Raw genomic sequence first — 24191 nt, forward strand, 5'->3', positions numbered from 1 at the left:
TTCTTTGTTGTTTTTTTGTTGTTGTTGAAATTGTAGTTGTTGAAGTTAACCGAAGGTTTAAGACATGGCAGGAGATCTCAGACCCGTGTCATGCTCCTCGTGTGCGATGTGGGAGCTCAGGGACACGTCCACTGTCCCTGGCTCCTTCACATGCAAGAAGTGTGTCCAGATGCAGCTCCTGTTAGACCGCTTGACGGCTCTGGAGCTGCGCATGGACTCACTTTGGAACGTCCGCGATGCTGAGGACGTCGTGGATAGCACGTTTAGCGAGTTGGTCACACCGCAGGTGAAAGGTACTGAGGGAGATAGAAAATGGGTGACCAAAAGACAGAGCAAGAGTAGGAAGGCAGTGCAGGTGTCCTCTGCGGTCATCTCCCCGCAAAACAGATATACCGCTTTGGATACTGTTGGGGGAGATGGCTCACCAGGGGAAGGCAGCAGCAGCCAGGTTCATGGCACCGTGGCTGGCTCTGCTGCGCAACTGGGCAGGAAGAAGAATGGCAGGGCTATAGTGACAGGGGACTCAATTGTAAGGGGAATAGACAGGCGGTTCTGCGGACGCAATCGAGACTCCAGGATGATATGTTGCCTCCCTGGTGCAAGGGTCAAGGATGTCTCGGAGCGGCTGCAGGACATTCTTGGGGGGGGGGGGGGGGGGGGGGAGGTGAACAGCCAACTGTCGCAGTGCACATAGGCACCAACAATATAGGTAAAAAACGGGACAAGGTCCTACAAGCTGAATTTAGGGAGCTAGGAGTTAAACTAAAAAGTAGGATCTCAAAGGTAAAAATCTCAGGATTGCTACCAGTGCCACGGGCTAGTCAGAGTAGGAATGGCAGGATAGAGAGGATGAATGTGGGGCTTGAAAGATGGTGCAAGAGGGAGGGATTCAAATTCCTGGGACATTGGAACCGGTTCTGGGGAGGTGGGACCAGTACAAACCGGACGGTCTGCACCTGGACACGACTGGAACCAATGTCCTAGGGGAGGGGGGGGGTTTGCTAGAGCTGTTGGGGAGAGTTTAAACTAATGTGGCTGGGGGATGGGAACCGATGCAGGAAGTTGGAAGGTAGTAAAACAGGGACAGAAATAAAAGGCAGTAAGGGGGAAAGTGTAAGGCAGAGAAGCCATAGTCAAAAATCAAAAAGGGTGACAGTACAAGGTACAGTGACTGAGGGGAGCTCAGTGAATAGGACCAGGAATACTAAAAGAAATAAAACAGGGAGGTGAAAACATTAATGGTAAGCGACGCGGCAGGTTGTTACATGAAGATATGGGTTCAACGACAAGGAAAGTTAGGAGAAAGGTTAAGAGGAAATATAACTTAGGAGAGGTTACTGATCGAGGTGTTAACATTCAGAACAGAGGTAAAAAAGCCAACATAAGTGTACTTTACCTGAATGCATGTAGTATTCGGAATAAGGTAAATGAGCTGGTAGCGCAAATCATCGTGAATGACTATGATTTAATGGCCATTTCTGAAACATGGTTAAAGGATGGTCACGACTGGGAGTTAAATATCCGAGGGTATCAAACTTTTCGGAAGGACACAGTGGATGGTAAGGGAGGTGGTGTAGCTCTGTTATTTAAGGATGACATCCGGGCAATAGTAAGGGATGACATTGGTGCTATGGAGGATAAGGTTGAATCCATTTGGGTGGAAATCAGGAATAGTAAGGCAAAAAAGTCACTGATAGGAGTAATCTATAGGCCACCAAATAGTAACATTATGGTGGGGCAGGCAATAAACAAAGAAATAACAGATGCATGTAGAAATGGTACAGCAGTTATCATGGGGGATTTTAATCTACATGTTGATTGGTTTAACCAGGTCGGTCAAGGCAGCCTTGAGGAGGAGTTTATAGAATGTATCCGCGATAGTTTCCTAGAACAGAAGGAATGGAACCTACGAGGGAACAAGCGGTCCTAGATCTGATCCTTTGTAATGAGACAGGATTGATTCAGGATCTCATAGTTAGGGATCCTCTCGGAAGGAGCGATCACAATATGGTGGAATTTAAAATACAGATGGAGGGTGAGAAGGCAAAATCAAGCACTAGTGTTTTGTGCTTAAACAAAGGAGATTACAATGGGATGAGAGAAGAACTAGCTAAGGTAGACTGGGAGCAAAGACTTTATAGTGAAACAGTTGAGGAACAGTGGAGAACCTTCCAAGTGATTTTTCACATTGCTCAGCAAAGGTTTATACCAACAAAAAGGAAGGACGGTAAAAAGAGGGAAAATCGACCGTGGATATCTAAGGAAATAAGGGAGAGTATCAAATTGAAGGAAAAAACATAAAAAGTAGCAAAGATCAGTGGGAGACTAGAGGACTGGGAAATCTTTAGGGGGCAGCAGAAAGCTACTAAAAAAGCTATAAAGAAGAGTAAGATAGATTATGAGAGTAAACTTGCTCAGAATATAAAAACAGATAGTAAAAGTTTCTACAAATACATAAAACAAAAAAGAGTGGCTAAGGTAAATATTGGTCCTTTAGAGGATGAAAAGGGAGATTTAATAATGGGAGATGAGGAAATGGCTGAGGAAGTGAACAGGTTTTTTGGGTCGGTCTTCACAGTGGAAGACACAAATAACATGCCAGTGACTGATGGAAATGAGGCTATGACAGGTGAGGACCTTGAGAGGATTGTTATCACCAAGGAGGTAGTGATGGGCAAGCTAATGGGGCTAAAGGTAGACAGGTCTCCTGGACCTGATGGATTGCATCCCAGAGTGCTAAAAGAGATGGCTATGGAAATTGCAAATGCACTAGTGATAATTTACCATAATTCACTAGACTCTGGTGTGGTCCCGGCGGATTGGAAATTAGCAAACGTGACACCACTGTTTAAAAAAGGAGGTAGGCAGAAAGTGGGTAATTATAGGCCAGTGAGCTTAACTTCGGTAGTAGGGAAGATGCTGGAATCTATCATCAAGGAAGAAATAGCGAGGCATCTGGATGGAAATTGTCCCATTGGGCAGACGCAGCATGGGTTCATAAAGGGCAGGTCGTACCTAACTAATTTAGTGGAATTTTTTGAGGACATTAACAATGCGGTAGATAACGGGGAGCCAATGGATGTGGTATATCTGGATTTCCAGAAAGCCTTTGACAAGGTGCCACACAAAAGGTTGTTGCATAAGATAAAGATGCATGGCATTAAGGGGAAAGTAGTAGCATGGATAGAGGATTGGTTAATGAATAGAAAGCAAAGAGTGGGGATTAATGGGTGTTTCTCTGGTTGGCAATCAGTAGCTAGTGGTGTCCCTCAGGGATCAGTGTTGGGCCCACAACTGTTCACAATTTACATAGATGATTTGGAGTTGGGGACCAAGGGCAATGTGTCCAAGTTTGCAGACGACACTAAGATAAGTGGTAAAGCAAAAAGTGCAGAGGATACTGGAAGTCTGCAGAGGGATTTGGATAGGCTAAGTGAATGGGCTAGGGTCTGGCAGATGGAATACAATGTTGACAAATGTGAGGTTATCCATTTTGGTAGGAATAACAGCAAAAGGGATTATTATTTAAATGATAAAATATTAAAACATGCTGCTGTGCAGAGAGACCTGGGTGTGCTAGTGCATGAGTCGCAAAAAGCTGGTTTACAGGTACAACAGGTGATTAAGAAGGCAAATGGAATTTTGTCCTTCATTGCTAGAGGGATGGAGTTTAAGACTAGGGAGGTTCTGCTGCAATTGTATAAGGTGTTAGTGAGGCCACACCTGGAGTATTGTGTTCAGTTTTGGTCACCTTACTTGAGAAAGGACGTACTGGCACTGGAGGGTGTGCAGAGGAGATTCACTAGGTTAATCCCAGAGCTGAAGGGGTTGGATTATGAGGAGAGGTTGAGTAGACTGGGACTGTACTCGTTGGAATTTAGAAGGATGAGGGGGGATCTTATAGAAACATATAAGATTATGAAGGGAATAGATAGGATCGATGCGGGCAGGTTGTTTCCACTGGCGGGTGAAAGCAGAACTAGGGGGCATAGCCTCAAAATAAGGGGAAGTTGATTTAGGACTGAGTTTAGGAGGAACTTCTTCACCCAAAGGGTTGTGAATCTATGGAATTCCTTGCCCAGTGAAGCAGTAGAGGCTCCTTCATTAAATGTTTTTAAGATAAAGATGGTTATTTTTTTGAAGAATAAAGGGATTAAGGGTTATGGTGTTCAGGCCGGAAAGTGGAGCTGAGTCCACAAAAGATCAGCCATGATCTCATTGAATGGTGGAGCAGGCTCGAGGGGCCAGATGGCCTACTCCTGCTCCTAGTTCTTATATTCTTATGTTCTTCACTTTCCCAATTTCTCTCGCCGCCTCCTGTTTCCTCAGCTGGTGCGCTAACGCCCTGCTCGCATTCTCCCCGTAGTTGTATACCGGCCCGCTCACCCTTCGCAGCTGCCCTACCGCCTTACCCGTGGTTACCAACACAAATTCCATTTGCAGCCTCTGCCGTTCCTTTTAGCAGCCCTTTCTCTGGGGCCTCCGCATATCTCTTGTTCACCTGCAGGATTTCCTCATCCAGCCTCCATTATGGATTCTAACCCTCCCCCCCCCGCCCCCATACTCACTTGTAAATCTACCCAGCGGGCATGGTCCGATACCATTATTGTTGCATACTCAACATCAACTACCCCTGCCAACAATGTCTCATGTACCAGAAAATAATCTATTCGGGAATACACCTTGTGCACATGGGAGTAAAACGAAAGTTCTTTAGCCCTCGGCCTCCCAAATCTCCACGGATCCCTCCCCCCCTGACATGTGTTCCATGAACCCCCAGAGCTCCTTAGCTATAGCCGACACCCTCCCCGTCCTCGAGCTCAACCGGTCCAGTCTCGGATCCAGCACCGTATTAAAGTCCACCCCCCATAATCAGCCAATAAGAGTCTAGGTCCGGAACCTTCCCCGTCACCTGCCTCATAAATTCCACGTCGTCTCACTTCGGGGCATAGATGTTGACCAACACCACCAGTTTCCCACTTACCATAACGTACCTCCCCAAGAGTCCACCATATATCCTCCCCACCTCGAACGCCACCCACCCATTGACCAAAATCTCCACCCCCTTTGTTTTCAAGTCCAACCCTGAGTGAAATACTTGCCCAACCCGTCGCTTCCTAAGCCTACTCTGGTCCCCCATTTGCAGGTGTGTCTCTTGCAGCATGGCCACATCAGCCTTCAATTGCTTTCAGTGTGCAAACACGCGGGCCCTCTTGACCGGCCCATTCAATCCTCACATGTTCCACGTGACGAGCCTGGTCGGGGGGGCACCTTACACCCTAACCCCCCCCACCAATCAACGATAGCCCCACTTGGGCCAGCCTCCGGCCCGTGCCCCGCACCTCCCCAGGCCCACCCTCGGGCGCCCACCGTCATCGACCCTCCTCCCCATACATTCTACAAGCTCTACCCCTGTCAGCAGTACCTCCCCCCCCACCTCCCCCCCAGCAACAACCCCTGCTCCCATCCCCCTACCGACCTGCCACTGAGCCCCCCCCACTCCCCGCCCATTGCTCTGGTACCTCTTCAAAAAACTCCAGCAAGTTTGTTAAATCCGATTTAGAAATCCATGCTGGTTTTGCCGAAGCAACCCACATTTCACCTTATGACAAATAATATTGTCCCAAAGTGTTGTTTCTAGAAGGTTCCCCGGCACGGAGGGGAAACAAACTGGTCAGACATTGCTGGGGTGATTTTGAAAGCTGGCTCTGAGTGACCTGCAGCCGCTGCAATTCTCCAGTCCTCTGGCACCGAGGGAGCCCAGGATAATATCGTCAGGACGGGAAAGGAGAGGACATACAGCCCATCACACACATCCAGAGCAGGAACTACCCCAAGAATCCTCATTGTTGAACCTGTTCTGCTCCATACAGATCCCTCACTAATCCCCTCCTCTCTATCCTCTCTCTCTGATGCTCTCCCAACAGGAGCGACGTGGGTTCAGGAAATTGTGGATTTCATTCTGCAAGACGGAGATGCGGACAGGTGTCGCCGAGCCCCGATGGACAGCAGGATCCCATTCCTGGAGTTCAGTTGTAAGGGATTTCACCCTCCAGGTGAGGCATCGTGATCTGCACAACACAGTGAACCTGACAAAGGCAGAGTACTGAAACCATCAACACTGTCCCCATCAAACACTCCCCGGACAGGTACTGCACGGGGTTAGATACAGAGTAAAGCTCCCTCTACACTGTCCCCATCAATCACTCCCCGGACAGGTACAGCACGGGGTTAGATAGAGAGTAAAGCTCCCTCTACACTGTCCCCATCAAACACTCCCAGGACAGGTACAGCACGGAGTTAGATACAGAGTAAAGCTCCCTCTACACTGTCCCCATCAAACACTCCCAGGACAGGTACAGCACGGGGTTAGATACAGAGTAAAGCTCCCTCTACACTGTCCCCATCAAACACTCCCAGGACAGGTACAGCACGGGGTTAGATACAGAGTAAAGCTCCCTCTACACTGTCCCCATCAAACACTCCCAGGACAGGTACAGCACGGGGTTAGATACAGAGTAAAGCTCCCTCTACACTCCCCATCAAACACTCCCAGGACAGGTACAGCACGGGGTTAGATACAGAGTAAAGCTCCCTCTGCACTGTCCCCATCAAACACTCCCCGGACAGGTACAGCACGGGGTTAGATACAGAGTAAAGCTCCCTCTACACTGTCCCCATCAAACACTCCCCGGACAGGTACAGCACGGGGTTAGATACAGAGTAAAGCTCCCTCAACACTGTCCCCATCAAACACTCCCCGGACAGGTACAGCACGGGGTTAGATACAGAGTAAAGCTCCCTCTACACTCCCCATCAAACACTCCCAGGACAGGTACAGCACGGGGTTAGATACAGAGTAAAGCTCCCTCTGCACTGTCCCCATCAAACACTCCCCGGACAGGTACAGCACGGGGTTAGATACAGAGTAAAGCTCCCTCTACACTGTCCCCATCAAACACTCCCCGGACAGGTACAGCACGGGGTTAGATACAGAGTAAAGCTCCCTCTACACTGTCCCCATCAAACACTCCCCGGACAGGTACAGCACGGGGTTAGATACAGAGTAAAGCTCCCTCTGCACTGTCCCCATCAAACACTCCCCGGACAGGTACAGCACGGGGTTAGATACAGAGTAAAGCTCCCTCTACACTGTCCCCATCAAACACTCCCAGGACAGGTACAACACGGGGTTAGATACAGAGTAAAGCTCCCTCTACACTGTCCCCAGCAAACACTCCCAGGACAGGTACAGCACGGGGTTAGATACAGAGTAAAGCTCCCTCTACACTGTCCCCATCAAACACTCCCAGGACAGGTACAGCACGGGGTTAGATACAGAGTAAAGCTCCCTCTACACTGTCCCCATCAAACACTCCCAGGACATGTACAGCACGAGGTTAGATACAGAGTAAAGCTCCCTCGACACTGTCCCCATCAAACACTCCCAGGACAGGTACAGCACGGGGTTAGATACAGAGTAAAGCTCCCTCTACACTGTCCCCATCAAACACTCCCCGGACAGGTACAGCACGGGGTTAGATACAGAGTAAAGCTCCCTCTACACTGTCCCCATGAAACACTCCCAGGACAGGGACAGCACGGGATTAGATACAGAGTAAAGCTCCCTCTACACTGTCCCCATCAAACACTCCCAGGACAGGTACAGCACGGGGTTAGATACAGAGTAAAGCTCCCTCTACACTGTCCCCATCAAACACTCACAGGACAGGTACAGCAAGGGGTTAGATACAGAGTAAAGCTCCCGCTACACTGTCCCCATCAAACACTCCCAGGACTGGTACAGCACGGGGTTAGATACAGAGTAAAGCTCCCGCTACACTGTCCCCATCAAACACTCCCAGGACAGGTACAGCACGGGGTTAGATACAGAGTAAAGCTCCCTCTACACTGTCCCCATCAAACACTCACAGGACAGGTACAGCACGGGGTTAGATACAGAGTAAAGCTCCCTCTACACTGTCCCCATCAAACACTCCCAGGACAGGTACAGCACGGGGTTAGATACAGAGTAAAGCTTCCTCTACACTGTCCCCATAAAACACTCCCAGGACAGGTACAGCACGGGGTTAGATACAGAGTAAAGCTCCCTCTAGACTGTCCCCATCAAACACTCCCCGGACAGGTACAGCACGGGGTTAGATACAGAGTAAAGCTTCCTCTACACTGTCCCCATAAAACACTCCCAGGACAGGTACAGCACGGGGTTAGATACAGAGTAAAGCTCCCTCTAGACTGTCCCCATCAAACACTCCCCGGACAGGTACAGCACGGGGTTAGATACAGAGTAAAGCTCCCTCTACACTGTCCCCATCAAACACTCACAGGACAGGTACAGCACGGGGTTAGATACAGAGTAAAGCTCCCTCTACACTGTCCCCATCAAACACTCACAGGACAGGTACAGCACGGGGTTAGATACAGAGTAAAGCTCCCTCTACACTGTCCACATTAAATTCTCCCAGGACAGGTGCAGCACGGGGTTAGATACAGAGTAAAGCTCCCTCTACACTGTCCCCATCAAACATTCCCAGGACAGATACAGCACGGGGTTAGGTACAGAGTAAAGCTCCCTCTGCATTTCCCCAATCAAAAACTCCCAGGACAGGTACAGCACGGGGTTAGATACAGAGTAAAGCTCCCTCCGCACTGTCCCCATCAAACACTCCCAGGACAGGTACAGCACCGGGTTAGATACAGACTAAAGCTCCCTCTACACTGTCCCCATCAAACACTCCCAGGACAGATACAGCACGGGGTTAGGAACAGAGTAAAGCTCCCTCTGCACTGTCCCCATCAAACACTCCCAGGACAGGTACACCACGGGGTTAGGTACAGAGTAAAGCTCCCTCCGCACTGTCCCCAGCAAACACTCCCAGGACAGGTACAGCACGGGGTTAGATACAGAGTAAAGCTCCCTCCGCACTGTCCCCATCAAACACTCCCAGGACAGGTACAGCACCGGGTTAGATACAGAGTAAAACTCCCTCTACACTGTCCCCATCAAACACTCCCAGGACAGGTACAGCATGGGGTTAGATACAGAGTAAAGCTTCCTCCACACTGTCCCCATCAAACACTCCCAGGACAGGTACAGCACGGGGTTAGATACAGAGTAAAGCTCTCTCTACACTGTCCCCATCAAACACTCCCAGGACAGGTACACCATGGGGTTAGATACAGAGTAAAGCTCCCTCCACACTGTCCCCATCAAACACTCCCAGGACAGATACAGCACGGGGTTAGGTACAGAGTAAAGCTCCCTCTGCATTTCCCCAATCAAACACTACGAGGACAAGTACAACTGCTGAGGCAGTATTGAAGGAGCGCCACACTGTTGGAGGGTCAGTGCTGAGGGAGACCCTCCCTTACAGAAGGTCAGTGCTGGTGGAGCACTGCACTGTCCGATGGTCAGTGCTGAGAGAGTTCCGCACTGTCAGAGGTATAGAAATATAACTTTTGTCTTCAATCACTTTTATTCCAAATATTTTCCTTCAGCATCAGACTTTCTGATCCACGATTACATTTTACCTTAGCAAGAAGTTCCAACTTCCCTTCCTGGGTCCTGGTCCGCAGAGATATTTTGGTCTTAGTTATCCCTGATCTTGTCTTTGTCAGTGTGACTTGTCCAAGATATGTTCAAAATTGGCCTCAGGTTCCCTGCAGCCTGAATTCTCCTCCATTGAGTGTCCAACCCTTAAGATCACGACCCAATTGAAATGCCCTTATCCGAGTGTCGGAGTGAGAGACAGACACCTGCCCAATCCCTCCATTCAGACCACTCCTTCTGACTCGTCGCTTTTTGCAGGAACTGAACTCCTCGCGAAGATGCCATCTCCGAAAGTGATGAAAACCCATCTTCCATTCCAGTTATTGCCAAAGTCCTTCCTGGATCAAGATTGCAAGGTATGGATTGTGTCCGGCCCTGTGTATGTGTGTGTCCTTGTTTCTTCTGTCCTCTCACAGGATTTGGGCTTCGCTAACTGGGCCCAGTGTTCATTCCCCATCCCTAATTGCCTCTTGAGAAGGTGGCGGGTGAGCTTCAATCCCGTGTGGTGTAGGTATACCCACTGTGCTGTTAGGGAGGGAGTTCCAAGATTTTTTTACCCAGCGACAGTGAAGGGACGGTCGATATATTTCCCAGTCAGTATAGGGCCATGAGGGGGAACTTGCAGGCGGTGGGTGTTCCCCATGTGTCTGCTCTCCCCTGTCCTTCTAGGTGGGAGATGTGGTGGGTTTGGAAGGTGTTGTTGAAGGAACCTCGGCGAGCGGCTGCAATGCATCTTGTAGACGGTACACACGGCTGCCGCTGTGGGTCGGTGGTGGGGGGAGTGGATGTCGAAGGTGGGGGTTAGCATGTCGATCGAGCGGGAGCTGCTTTGTCCTGGATGGTGTCGAGCTTCTCGAGTGTTGTTGGGAGCCGCACCCATCCAGGCAAGTGGAGAGGGTCCCATCGCACTCCTGACTTGTGTCCTTGTAGATGGTGGACAGGCTTTGGGGGGGGGGTGGGGGGAGTCAGGAGGTGAGTTACTCTCCGCAGGATTCCCAGCCTCTGACCTGCTCTGGGAGCCAGTGTTTATGTGGCTGGGTCCAGCTCAGTTTGAAGTCCTCCCGACTGAATGTAGGTAGTTAGATAGTTGGTGCTGTGTTCGTGATCGGCGAGAGCTTTAACCAATTTCCTCTTCATTATCTGCACAGATGATCTACTGTGCGAGAAACGCCAAAGATATTCTGGTTTCATACTTTCACTTTGACTCAATGAACAAGATGCAACCTGAGCCAGGAACCTGGGAGGAATATTTTCACAAATTTCTTCAGGGTAATGGTACGTAGAAAGAGAGATTTCAGGATTCAAGAGATGTGTGTGTGTGAGCAAGTGTGTGCGTGCGTGAGTGAGTGTGTGTCGTGAGTGAGTGTCCACTGAGTGTGTGTGTGAGTGAGTATATGTATGACTGAATGTGTGTATGAGTGAGTATGTGTGTGTGTGTGTGTAGCGAGTGTGTGAGTGCATGGAGTGTGTGTGTATGAGTGAGTGAGTGTGTGTGTATAATGAGTGTGTGCGTGAGTGTGAGTGTGTGTGAGCAAGTGTGAGTGTTGTTACGATTCCAGTCCCACAGGCCCCAGAGTTCCAACGTCAGTGAATTAACCAATAATTCTGATAAAGTTTCTGAGATCTTTGACCTTTGACTGTTCCAATTACTCCCAGGCACCAGATTTGTGAGGGAAGCACAAAAACTGTTTATTTATAACAATAATAAAGATAAAACTGGCAATAATCATGATAGAATAACGGCCACGTAATCTATTACTCCCGCCTTCTTACCGCCCCACCCTCTATCCAAACACACATAAGACAGACGCACACACAGGAGGGACAGAAATGAGTAAAACGATAAGGATTAAAATGGGAGAAAGAGAGATGCTGTCCTTGCTGCTGATATTGAAATTGTTGTAGTCGGCTATCTTCCCTGGAAACGGAGTTTGGAAACCATAAGGTTCTTATGACAGGAACATTCAGCCAGGACTCTCAGGCTGTGCGAGCCCTCAGGGGAGTCACTTTAACTTGTATTAACCTGGGCCTTCACTCAGAAGATCCAACTCAGATCTGTTAAATTCTGACTTGCTTTCACCTCCATCAGATTAACTCTCAGCCTGACTCAGGTAAGACTAGTGTTCTCCACATGAGAGTTTATAAAGGGTTTTCATAACAACCGATCCTGCCTGTAGCTGGTGCTGGACTGCATTTCCCTGAAGGTGAAATTAGCTGTGCAGAGAGAAAGGTTTTTTCTTCAGGTCTTTAGAGAGAGATAAGAGCTACATGTAGCCCTGTAGATTCATGATCAAAACAAAAACTGAAAGCAAATGCACAGTCTCACAAAGTGAGGAACCGTCCGGAACGATCTGCCCCAATCAGCATTGAGTGCCAGTTGAGACCTGGGAGTATAAAGTAGTCTATAGGCTGACAGCCAAGTCCATCAAGAGATGTCTTCACTGAAAAGCAACATTTTAATTAATCCATCTTAAAGGTGCAAGTCCATGAATTGTCCAGGTACAAAAATCATAAAAGCCAAAAAGAACAGAAATTACAAAGGAAAACAAGGGACTGACAAGGATTTACAAGAGGTTCCTTACAGTGTGTGAGTGTGAGTGTGTCTGAGTGTGTCCCATTCTATATTAACGTGCAATAATGTGAAGATGTGAATCATCGTTCTCTCTCTCTCTCTCTCTCACCCTGTCACTCCCTCATCCCCCTCTCCCAATCCTCTCTCACACCCTCTCTCTCACCCTGTCACTCCCTTGTCCACTGTCTCCCACTCCCCTCTCTTTCACACACTCTGACTCTCTCTCTCTCACCCTCTCTCTCTCCCTGTGTCTGCCTCTCTTTCTCTCATCTTCTCTCCCGATATTTTCCAGTGTCCTATGGACTGTGGCATGACCATGTGAAGGGGTGGTGGGCACAAAAAGACAAGCACCCAATCCTATACATTTTCTACGAGGACATCAAAGAGGTAATTTCACTTCGAGTGACTTTATCGTTCATGTTCCCACCATCTAGATTCCTGCTGCAACAAGGGACTATTAAAGACACAGTGGGATTAGACTGGGTGGGATATTAAAGGTGCGGGGAGTGAGGGGGGAGAGTGGGATTAGACTGGGTGGGATATTAAAGGGTTCGGGAGTGAGGGGGAGAGTGGGATTAGACTGGGTGGGATATTAAAGGGTGCGGGGAGTGAGGGGGAGAGTGGGATTAGACTGGGTGGGATATTAAAGGGTTCGGGAGTGAGGGGGAGAGTGGGATTAGACTGGGTGGGATATTAAATGGTGCGGGGAGTGAGGGGAGTGTGGGATTAGACTGTGTGGGATATTAAAGGGTGTGGGGAGTGAGGGGAGAGTGGGATTAGACTGGGTGGGATATTAAAGGGTTCGGGAGTGCGGGGGAGAGTGGGATTAGACTGTGTTGGAGATTAAAGTGTGCGGGGAATGAGGGGGAGAGTGGGATTAGACTGTGTGGGATATTAAAGGGTGTGGGGAGTGAGGGGGAGAGTGGGATTAGACTGTGTGGGATATTAAAGGGTGTGGGGAGTGAGGGGAGAGTGGGATTAGACTGTGTGGGAGATTAAAGTGTGCGGGGAATGAGGGGGAGAGTGGGATTAGACTGTGTGGGATATTAAAGGGTGCGGGGAGTGAGGGAGAGAGTGGGATTAGACTGGGTGGGATATTAAAGGGTGTGGGGAGTGAGGGGGAGAGTGGGATTAGACTGGGTGGGATATTAAAGGGTGTGGGGAGTGAGGGGGAAAGTGGGATTAGACTGGGTGGGATATTAAAGGGTGCGGGGAGTGAGGGGGAGAGTGGGATTAGACTGGGTGGGATATTAAAGGGTGCGGGGAGTGAGGGGGAAAGTGAGATTAGACTGGGTGGGATATTAAAGGGTGTGGAGAGTGAGGGGGAGTGTGGGATTAGACTGGGTGGGATATTAAAGGGTGCGGGGAGTGAGGGGAGAGTGGGATTAGACTGTGTGGGATATTAAAGGGTGCGGGGAGTGAGGGGAGAGTGGGATTAGACTGTGTGGGATATTAAATGGTGCGGGGAGTGAGGGGAGAGTGGGGTTAGACTGGGTGGGATATTAAATGGTGCGGGGAGTGAGGGGAGAGTGGGGTTAGACTGGGTGGGATATTAAATGGTGCGGGGAGTGAGGGGAGAGTGGGATTAGACTGGGTGGGATATTAAAGTGTGTGGGGAGTGAGGGGAGAGTGGGATTAGACTGGGTGGGATATTAAAGTGTGCGGGGAGTGAGGGGGAGAGTGGGATTAGACTGGGTGGGATATTAAAGGGTTCGGGAGTGAGGGGGAGAGTGGGATTAGACTGGGTGGGATATTAAAGTGTGCGGGGAGTGAGGGGGAGAGTGGGATTAGACTGGGTGGGATATTAAAGGGTTCGGGAGTGAGGGGGAGAGTGGGATTAGACTGGGTGGGATACTAAAGGGTTCGGGAGTGAGGGGGAGAGTGGGATTAGACTGTGTGGGATATTATAGGGTTCGGGAGTGAGCGGGAGAGTGGGATTAGACTTGGTGGGATATTAAAGGGTTCGGGAGTGAGGGGGAGAGTGGGATTAGACTGGGTGGGATATTAAAGTGTGCGGGGAGTGAGGGGGAGAGTGGGATTAGACTGGGTGGGATATTAAAGGGTTCGGGAGTGAGGGGGAGAGTGGGATTAGACTGGGTGGGATACTAAAGGGTTCGGGAGTGAGGGGGAGAGTGGGATTAGACTGTGTGGGATATTAAAGGGTTCGGGAGTGAGGGGGAGAGTGGGATTAGACTGTGTGGGATATTAAAGGGTTCGGGAGTGAGCGGGAGAGTGGGATTAGACTGGGTGGGATATTAAAGGGTTCGGGAGTGAGGGGGAAAGTGGGATTAGACTGGGTGGGATATTAAAGGGTGCGGGGAGTGAGGGGGAGAGTGGGATTAGACTGGGTGGGATATTAAAGGGTGCGGGGAGTGAGGGGGAAAGTGAGATTAGACTGGGTGGGATATTAAAGGGTGTGGAGAGTGAGGGGGAGTGTGGGATTAGACTGGGTGGGATATTAAAGGGTGCGGGGAGTGAGGGGAGAGTGGGATTAGACTGTGTGGGATATTAAAGGGTGCGGGGAGTGAGGGGAGAGTGGGATTAGACTGTGTGGGATATTAAATGGTGCGGGGAGTGAGGGGAGAGTGGGGTTAGACTGGGTGGGATATTAAATGGTGCGGGGAGTGAGGGGAGAGTGGGGTTAGACTGGGTGGGATATTAAATGGTGCGGGGAGTGAGGGGAGAGTGGGATTAGACTGGGTGGGATATTAAAGTGTGTGGGGAGTGAGGGGAGAGTGGGATTAGACTGGGTGGGATATTAAAGTGTGCGGGGAGTGAGGGGGAGAGTGGGATTAGACTGGGTGGGATATTAAAGGGTTCGGGAGTGAGGGGGAGAGTGGGATTAGACTGGGTGGGATATTAAAGTGTGCGGGGAGTGAGGGGGAGAGTGGGATTAGACTGGGTGGGATATTAAAGGGTTCGGGAGTGAGGGGGAGAGTGGGATTAGACTGGGTGGGATACTAAAGGGTTCGGGAGTGAGGGGGAGAGTGGGATTAGACTGTGTGGGATATTAAAGGGTTCGGGAGTGAGCGGGAGAGTGGGATTAGACTGGGTGGGATATTAAAGGGTTCGGGAGTGAGCGGGAGAGTGGGATTAGACTGGGTGGAATATTACTCTTATTATAAATTTAAAGTACCCAATTCATTTTTTTCCATTTAAGGGGCAATTTAGCGTGGCCAATCCACCTAACCTGCACACCTTTGGGTTGTGGGGGTGAGATCAACGCAGACACCGTGAGGCAGCAGTGCTAACCACTGTGTCACCGTGAGGCAGCAGTGCTAACCACTGTGTCACTGTGAGGCAGCGTGCTAACCACTGTGCCACCGAGAGGCAGCGTGCTAACCACTGTGTCACCGTGAGGCAGCGTGCTAACCACTGTGTCACTGTGAGGCAGCGTGCTAACCACTGTGTCACTGTGAGGCTGCGTGCTAACCACTGTGTCACCGTGAGGCAGCGTGCTAACCACTGTGTCACCGTGAGGCAGCGTGCTAACTACTGCTCCACCGAGAGGCAGTGTGCTAACCACTGTGTCACCGTGAGGCAGCGTGCTAACCACTGTGCCACCGAGAGGCAGCGTGCTAACCACTGTGCCACCGAGAGGCAGCGTGCTAACCACTGTGTCACTGTGAGGCAGCGTGCTAACCACTGTGTCACCATGAGGCAGCGTGCTAACCACTGTGTCACCGTGAGGCAGCGTGCTAACCACTGTGTCACCGTGAGGCAGCGTGCTAACCACTGTGTCACTGTGAGGCAGCGTGCTAACCACTGTGTCACTGTGAGGCAGCGTGCTAACCACTGTGTCACCGTGAGGCAGCGTGCTAACCACTGTGTCACCGTGAGGCAGTGTGCTAACCACTGTGTCACTGTGAGGCAGCGTGCTAACCACTGTGCCACCGAGAGGCAGCGTGCTAACCACTGTGCCACCGAGAGGCAGCGTGCTAACCACTGTGTCACCGTGAGGCAGCGTGCTAACCACTGTGTCACCCTGAGGCAGTGTGCTAACCACTGTGTCACTGTGAGGCAGTGTGCTAACCACTGTGTCACTGTGAGGCAGCGTGCTAACCAATGTGTCACCGTGAGGCAGCGTGCTAACCACTGTGTCAACGTGAGGCAGCGTGCTAACCACTGTGTTACTGTGAGGCAGCGTGCTAACCACTGTGTTACCGTGAGGCAGCGTGCTAACCACTGTGTCACTGTGAGGCAGCGTGCTAACCACTGTGTCACCGAGAGGCAGCGTGCTAACCACTGTGTTACCGTGAGGCAGCGTGCTAACCACTGTGTTACTGTGAGGCAGCGTGCTAACCACTGTGTTACCGTGAGGCAGCGTGCTAACCACTGTGTCACCCTGAGGCAGCGTGCTAACCACTGTGCCACCGAGAGGCAGCGTGCTAACCACTGTGTTACTGTGAGGCAGCGTGCTAACCACTGTGTCACCGAGAGGCAGCGTGCTAACCACTGTGTTACTGTGAGGCAGCGTGCTAACCACTGTGTCACCGTGAGGCAGCGTGCGAACCACTGTGTCACCGTGAGGCAGCGTGCTAACCACTGTGTCACCGTGAGGCAGCAGTGCTAACCACTGTGTCACCATGAGGCAGCGTGCTAACTACTGTGTCACCGTGAGGCAGCGTGCTAACCACTGTGTCACTGTGAGGCAGCGTGCTAACCACTGTGTCACCGTGAGGCAGCGTGCTAACCACTGTGTCACCGAGAGGCAGCGTGCTAACCACTGTGTCACCCTGAGGCAGCGTGCTAACCACTGTGTCACCGTGCGGCAGCGTGCTAACCACTGTGTCACCGAGAGGCAGCGTGCTAACCACTGTGTCACCCTGAGGCAGCGTGCTAACCACTGTGTCACTGTGAGACAGCGTGCTAACCTCTGTGTCACCGTGAGGCTGCGTGCTAACCACTGTGTCACCGTGAGGCAGCGTGCTAACCACTGTGTCACCGTGAGGCAGCGTGCTAACCACTGTGTCACCGTGAGGCAGCGTGCTAACCACTGTGTCACCCTGAGGCAGTGTGCTAACCACTGTGTCACCGTGAGGCAGCGTGCTAACCACTGTGTCACCGTGAGGCAGCGTGCTAACCACTGTGTCACCCTGAGGCAGCGTGCTAACCACTGTGTCACCGTGAGGCAGCGTGCTAACCACTGTGTCACCGTGAGACAGCGTGCTAACCACTGTGTCACCCCGAGGCAGCGTGCTAACCACTGTGTTACTGTGAGGCAGCGTGCTAACCACTGTGTCACTGTGAGGCAGCGTGCTAACCACTGTGTCACCGTGAGGCAGCGTGCTAACCACTGTGTCACCCTGAGGCAGCGTGCTAACCACTGTGTCACCGTGAGGCAGCAGTGCTAACCACTGTGTCACCGTGAGGCAGCGTGCTAACTACTGTGTCACCGTGAGGCAGCGTGCTAACCACTGTGTCACTGTGAGGCAGCGTGCTAACCACTGTGTCACCGTGAGGCAGCGTGCTAACCACTGTGTCACCGAGAGGCAGCGTGCTAACCACTGTGTCACCCTGAGGCAGCGTGCTAACCACTGTGTCACTGTGAGGCAGCGTGCTAACCACTGTGTCACCGTGAGGCAGCGTGCTAACCACTGTGTCACCGTGAGGCAGCGTGCTAACCACTGTGTCACCGTGAGGCAGCGTGCTAACCACTGTGTCACTGTGAGGCAGCGTGCTAACCACTGTGTCACCGTGAGGCAGCATGCTAACCACTGTGTCACCGTGAGGCAGCGTGCTAACCACTGTGTCACCGTGAGGCAGCGTGCTAACCACTGTGTCACCGTGAGGCAGCGTGCTAACCACTGTGTCACCGTGAGGCAGCGTGCTAACCACTGTGTCACCGTGAGGCAGCGTGCTAACCACTGTGTCACCCTGAGGCAGTGTGCTAACCACTGTGTCACCGTGAGGCAGCGTGCTAACCACTGTGTCACCGTGAGGCAGCGTGCTAACCACTGTGTCACCCTGAGGCAGCGTGCTAACCACTGTGTCACCGTGAGGCAGCGTGCTAACCACTGTGTCACCGTGAGGCAGCATGCTAACCACTGTGTCACCCTGAGGCAGCGTGCTAACCACTGTGTTACTGTGAGGCAGCGTGCTAACCACTGTGTCACTGTGAGGCAGCGTGCTAACCACTGTGTCACTGTGAGGCAGCGTGCTAACCACTGTGTCACCGTGAGGCAGCGTGCTAACCACTGTGTCACTGTGAGGCAGCGTGCTAACCACTGTGTCACCGTGAGGCAGCGTGCTAACCACTGTGTCACTGTGAGGCAGCGTGCTAACCACTGTGTCACCCTGAGGCAGCGTGCTAACCACTGTGTCACCCTGAGGCAGCGTGCTAACCACTGTGTCACCGTGAGGCAGCGTGCTAACCACTGTGTTACTGTGAGGCAGCGTGCTAACCACTGTGTCACCCTGAGGCAGCGTGCTAACCACTGTGTTACTGTGAGGCAGCGTGCTAACCACTGTGTCACTGTGAGGCAGCGTGCTAACCACTGTGTCACCGAGAGGCAGTGTGCTAACCACTGTGTCACCCTGAGGCAGCGTGCTAACCACTGTGTCACCGAGAGGCAGCATGCTAACCACTGTGTCACCGTGAGGCAGCGTGCTAACCACTGTGTCACCGTGAGGCAGCGTGCTAACCACTGTGTTACTGTGAGGCAGCGTGCTAACCACTGTGTCACCCTGAGGCAGCGTGCTAACCACTGTGTTACTGTGAGGCAGCGTGCTAACCACTGTGTCACTGTGAGGCAGCGTGCTAACCACTGTGTCACCGAGAGGCAGCGTGCTAACCACTGTGTCACCGTGAGGCAGCGTGCTAACCACTGTGTCACTCTGAGGCAGCGTGCTAACCACTGTGTCACCCTGAGGCAGCGTGCTAACCACTGTGTCACCGTGAGGCAGCGTGCAAACCACTGTGTCACCGTGAGGCAGCGTGCTAACCACTGTGCCACTGTGAGGCAGCGTGCTAACCACTGTGTCACCGTGAGGCAGCGTGCTAACCACTGTGTCACCGTGAGGCAGCGTGCTAACTACTGTGTCACCGTGAGGCAGCATGCTAACCACTGTGTCACTGTGAGGCAGCGTGCTAACCACTGTGTCACCGAGAGGCAGTGTGCTAACCACTGTGCCAGCGTGAGGCAGCGTGCTAACCACTGTGTCACTGTGAGGCAGCGTGCTAACCACTATGTCACCGTGAGGCAGCGTGCTAACCACTGTGTCACTGTGAGGCAGCGTGCTAACCACTGTGTCACCCTGAGGCAGCGTGCTAACCACTGTGTCACCGTGCTGCCCTAACTGTGTGGAATATTAAAGTGTTGAAAGCCGTCTCCACTTTCTCGGAACAGGATCCCAGGCGGGAAATTGTGAAGGTGATGAGATTCCTGGGGAAGGCGCTGCCAGACACAGTTGTTGATGGAATTGTCCAGCACACCTCCTTCCAATCCATGAAGGAAAACCCCATGAGTAATTACGCCTCTGTCCCAGCCATTGTCTTCGACCAGACTGTGTCCACGTTCATGAGGAAAGGTGAGGTTGTCGGGGGGTCCGCCTGGCGGGATGGGGCGGGCCTTGTCCTCATTGCTGGGCTGGGAAAGGGGGCGATTCGGCCCATTGAGTCTGCACCGACCCTCTGACAGAACAAAGCACCTCGGCCCACATCCCCATCCTATCCACAGAACCAAATAACCCAACCAAACCTTTTGGACACGAAGGGCAAATTTATCCTGGCCAATCCACCTAACCTGCACAACGTGGACTGTGGGAGGAAACCGGAGCAGACACGGGAGGAATGTGTAAACCCCACACAGACAGTCACCCGAGGCTGGAATTGAACCCGCGTCCCTGGCGTTGTGAGGCAGCAGTGCTAAGCACTGTGCCACAGTGCTGCCCGTAGTGAGGGGTAGAGTGAGGGGCGGAGTGAGGGGGAGAATGAGGGTTGGAGTGAGGGGTGGGGTGAGGGGTGGAGTGAGGGGTGGAGTGAGGGGGAGAATGAGGGTTGGAGTGAGGGGTGGGGTGAGGGGTGGAGTGAGGAGTGGAGTGAGGGGTGAGGGGGAGAATGAGGGGTGGAGTGAGGGGTGGGGTGAGGGTTTGAGTGAGGAGTGGAGTGAGGGGTGGGATGAGGGTGGAGTGAGGGGTGAGGGGGAGAATGAGGGGTGGGGTGAGTGGTGGAGCGAGGGGTGGGGTGGGGGGTGGGGTGAGGGGTGGGGGGTAGGGTGAGGGGTGGGGTGGGGGTGGAGTGGGGGGTGGGGTTAGGAGTGGAGTGGGGGGTGGGGTGGGAATGGGGTGAGGGGTGGGGTGCGGGTGGAGTGAGGGGTGGGGTGGGGGGTGGGGCGAGGGGTGGAGTGGGGGTGGAGTGGGGGGTGGTGTGGGGGGTGGGGTGGGGATGGGGTGGGGGGTGGGGTTAGGGGTGGAGTGGGGGGGTGGGGGGGGATGGGGTGAGGGGTGGGGTGAGGGTAGGGTGAAGGTGGGTTGGTGACAGGACCTGAACAACATGTTTGTGAGGGGTGGTGGGTTGGGAATGGGTGAGAGGTTTATGTTTGTTCTTTGCACCGCAGAATGTGGCATCCGGTGAGCAGTGCAGAGAGTAGAGGGAGCAGCACCCGGAATGTCAACAAGGTCAAGGAGTCCAATCTGTGAGGGAAATAGTACAAGGGCATAGTTTGTTTTAGGGCAGACTTTCTGGGCCACTCCAATGGCAACAGCGCACCCACGATTTCCCTGAAGGCACCGCACCCCCACCTCCCCCCGCCCTCATCGCCCCACTCCTACCCCACACTCTACCCTGTTCAACATTGCTGCCCTTATCTTATTCCAGAATTTGGACACGCCACTGGGCAGCCTGCCCTCAGGGAAGATTGATCGGTGCTGTGGGGTTCGCGATAATGGCACTAGGCCCGAACTGGAGCCTGTGCATTTCCTGATCTCTGTGTCCAGGGTTCAGCATGTCACATGTACCTCAGCTCAGCCTGGAACCTGACTCTTTCCTCGGGGCAGAGGGGAGAGGCCTCTGAGGACACCCTCGTTAACAGCTCTGTCTTCTATCTCTCCCCTGCAGGCGAGGTGGGGGACTGGAAGAACCATTTCACCGCCGCTCAGGACAAGGCCTTCGAGGCTGACTATGTGCGGAGGATGAAGGGATGCCACCTGAGATTCCGCACTGAGTTACAAGGCGGGCAGTAGCCATCCAGCCGTCGGGGTCAGCCGTACGTCGAGCCGATGAGTACCCCTCCAGACAGCAAGTGAAGAGCCCCTTCTTACCAATGTATCTGCAGCCAGGCCCCTTGTCCACTGCAAAACCCAATTCTCCATTTTGAGTGTTCCCATTGATTCTGCTTCCCCCGCTCTTACAGGAGCGCGTTCCGGATCACAACAACTCACTGGGTTAACAGGAGGTTGTGGATTTTGAAACAGGGCGGTGTGGTTGGCTGTGAAAATTAAAATAAGCAAATAAACATGATCACATATAAAACACAGAATCCGAATGTGAAAAGACAAGTTCAAAATTAATGATAGACCTGAGGCGGGATTATCCCTACTGACGGAAGAGTGTTGATGCCGTCGTAAAAACCGGAGAGTTTAACGAAGGCGTGATCGGACCGCAAAGTGTCACAGTGTGTTAGATACACTGTCCTTTACCCCTCTGGGGCAGTGTCACAGTGTGTTAGATACACTGTCCTTTCCCCCTCTGGGACCAGGTGTCACAGTGTGTTAGATACACTGTCCTTTCCCCCTCTGGGACCGGGTGTCTCAGTGTGTTAGATACACTGTCCTTTCCCTCTCTGGGACCGGGTGTCACAGTCTGTTAGATACACTGTCCTTTCCCCCTCTGGGACTGGGTGTCACAGTGTGTTAGATACACTGTCCTTTCCCCCTCTGGGACCGGGTGTCACAGTCTGTTAGATACACTGTCCTTTCCCCCTCTGGGACCGGGTGTCACAGTGTGTTAGATACACTGTCCTTTCCCTCTCTGGGACCGGGTGTCACAGTCTGTTAGATACACTGTCCTTTCCCCCTCTGGGACAGTGTCACAGTGTGTTAGATACACTGTCCTTTCCCCCTCTGGGACCGGGTGTCACAGTGTGTTAGATACACTGTCCTTTCCCTCTCTGGGACCGGGTGTCACAGTGTGTTAGATACACTGTCCTTTCCCCCTCTGGGACAGTGTCACAGTGTTTTAGATACACTGTCCTTTCCCCCTCTGGGACAGTGTCACAGTGTGTTAGATACACTGTCCTTTCCCCCTCTGGGACGGTGTAACAATGTGTTAGATACACTGTCCTTTCCCCCTCTGGGACGGTGTAACAGTGTGTTAGATACACTGTCCTTTCCCCCTCTGGGACGGTGTAACAGTGTGTTAGATACACTGTCCTTTCTCCCTCTGGGACGGTGTAACAGTGTGTTAGATACACTGTCCTTTCCCCCTCTGGGACTGGGTGTCACAGTGTGTTAGATACACTGTCCTTTCCCCCTCTGGGATTGGGTGTCACAGTGTGTTAGATACACTGTCCTTTCCCCCTCTGGGACTGGGTGTCACAGTGTGTTAGATACACTGTCCTTTCCCCCTCTGGGACTGGGTGTCACAGTGTGTTAGATACACTGTCCTTTCCCCCTCTGGGACTGGGTGTCACAGTGTGTTAGATACACTGTCCTTTCCCCCTCTGGGACAGTGTCACAGTGTGTTAGATACACTGTCCTTTCCCCCTCTGGGACAGTGTCACAGTGTGTTAGATACACTGTCCTTTCCCCCTCTGGGACAGTGTCACAGTGTGTTAGATACACTGTCCTTTCCCCCTCTGGGACCGGGTGTCACAGTGTGTTAGATACACTGTCCTTTCCCCCTCTGGGACGGTGTAACAGTGTGTTAGATACACTGTCCTTTCTCCCTCTGGGACGGTGTAACAGTGTGTTAGATACACTGTCCTTTCCCTCTCTGGGACCGGGTGTCACAGTGTGTTAGATACACTGTCCTTTCCCCCTCTGGGACCGGGTGTCACAGTGTGTTAGATACACTGTCCTTTCTCCCTCTGGGACGGTGTAACAGTGTGTTAGATACACTGTCCTTTCCCCCTCTGGGACAGTGTCACAGTGTGTTAGATACACTGTCCTTTCCCCCTCTGGGACAGTGTCACAGTGTGTTAGATACACTGTCCTTTCCCCCTCTGGGACCGGGTGTCACAGTGTGTTAGATACACTGTCCTTTCCCCCTCTGGGACGGTGTAACAGTGTGTTAGATACACTGTCCTTTCTCCCTCTGGGACGGTGTAACAGTGTGTTAGATACACTGTCCTTTCCCCCTCTGGGACGGTGTAACAGTGTGTTAGATACACTGTCCTTTCTCCCTCTGGGACGGTGTAACAGTGTGTTAGATACACTGTCCTTTCTCCCTCTGGGACCGGGTGTCACAGTGTGTTAGATACACTGTCCTTTCCCCCTCTGGGACGGTGTAACAGTGTGTTAGATACACTGTCCTTTCTCCCTCTGGGACGGTGTAACAGTGTGTTAGATACACTGTCCTTTCCCCCTCTGGGACCGGGTGTCACAGTGTGTTAGATACACTGTCCTTTCCCCCTCTGGGACCGGGTGTCACAGTGTGTTAGATACACTGTCCTTTCCCCCTCTGGGACAGTGTCACTGTGTGTTAGATACACTGTCCTTTCTGTCATAATATGTACCCATGCACATCATGAGGTAAAAGCAGGCAGTGACAGACACCCAGGTGAGCCAATCAACATACAGAACAGAACACGACCAATCACCAGACAGAACACCAAAGGGGGGGCTTCCAACTATAAAACTCACGAGGCATCAGCACTCTGCCTCTTACCACTGATGTCAACTGTAGTGACAGTCAGGGTGTACAAATCATTCAACACCTTCTGCACGTGGATCAGCGCTAGTCGGGTCTAGATAGTGAATGTTAGTTTACTTAGAGTTGTAGAGAGTCAACCCAAAGGCAGCTGTGTGCTTCGTTACTGAAGTTCAATAAATCGTCAATTAAAACAACGCCCATGATTGGTGTATGCTTGATCAGTTAACTGCATCTTG

General features: G+C 52.0%; 1 protein-coding gene across 4 annotated transcripts in view; it reads left to right on the forward strand.

Moving 5' to 3' along the window:
* The window catches only part of LOC140396046 (sulfotransferase 1A1-like), a 102258-nt gene extending 78109 nt beyond the window's left edge, over nt 1-24149 (forward strand). For all 4 annotated transcript variants that reach the window (XM_072484123.1, XM_072484122.1, XM_072484120.1 and 1 more), the window contains exons 3-8: nt 5928-6056; nt 9830-9927; nt 10720-10846; nt 12436-12530; nt 19493-19673; nt 21202-24149. In XM_072484123.1, coding sequence (XP_072340224.1) covers nt 5928-6056; nt 9830-9927; nt 10720-10846; nt 12436-12530; nt 19493-19673; nt 21202-21326 — 755 coding nt within the window. In that variant the 3' untranslated portion in view covers nt 21327-24149. The remainder of the gene's footprint in view (nt 1-5927; nt 6057-9829; nt 9928-10719; nt 10847-12435; nt 12531-19492; nt 19674-21201) is intronic.
* The last annotated feature ends 42 nt before the right edge of the window (nt 24150-24191 follow it).

The sequence above is a fragment of the Scyliorhinus torazame genome, chromosome 19, assembly GCF_047496885.1.
Source record: "Scyliorhinus torazame isolate Kashiwa2021f chromosome 19, sScyTor2.1, whole genome shotgun sequence".
Lineage (NCBI taxonomy): Eukaryota > Metazoa > Chordata > Chondrichthyes > Carcharhiniformes > Scyliorhinidae > Scyliorhinus > Scyliorhinus torazame.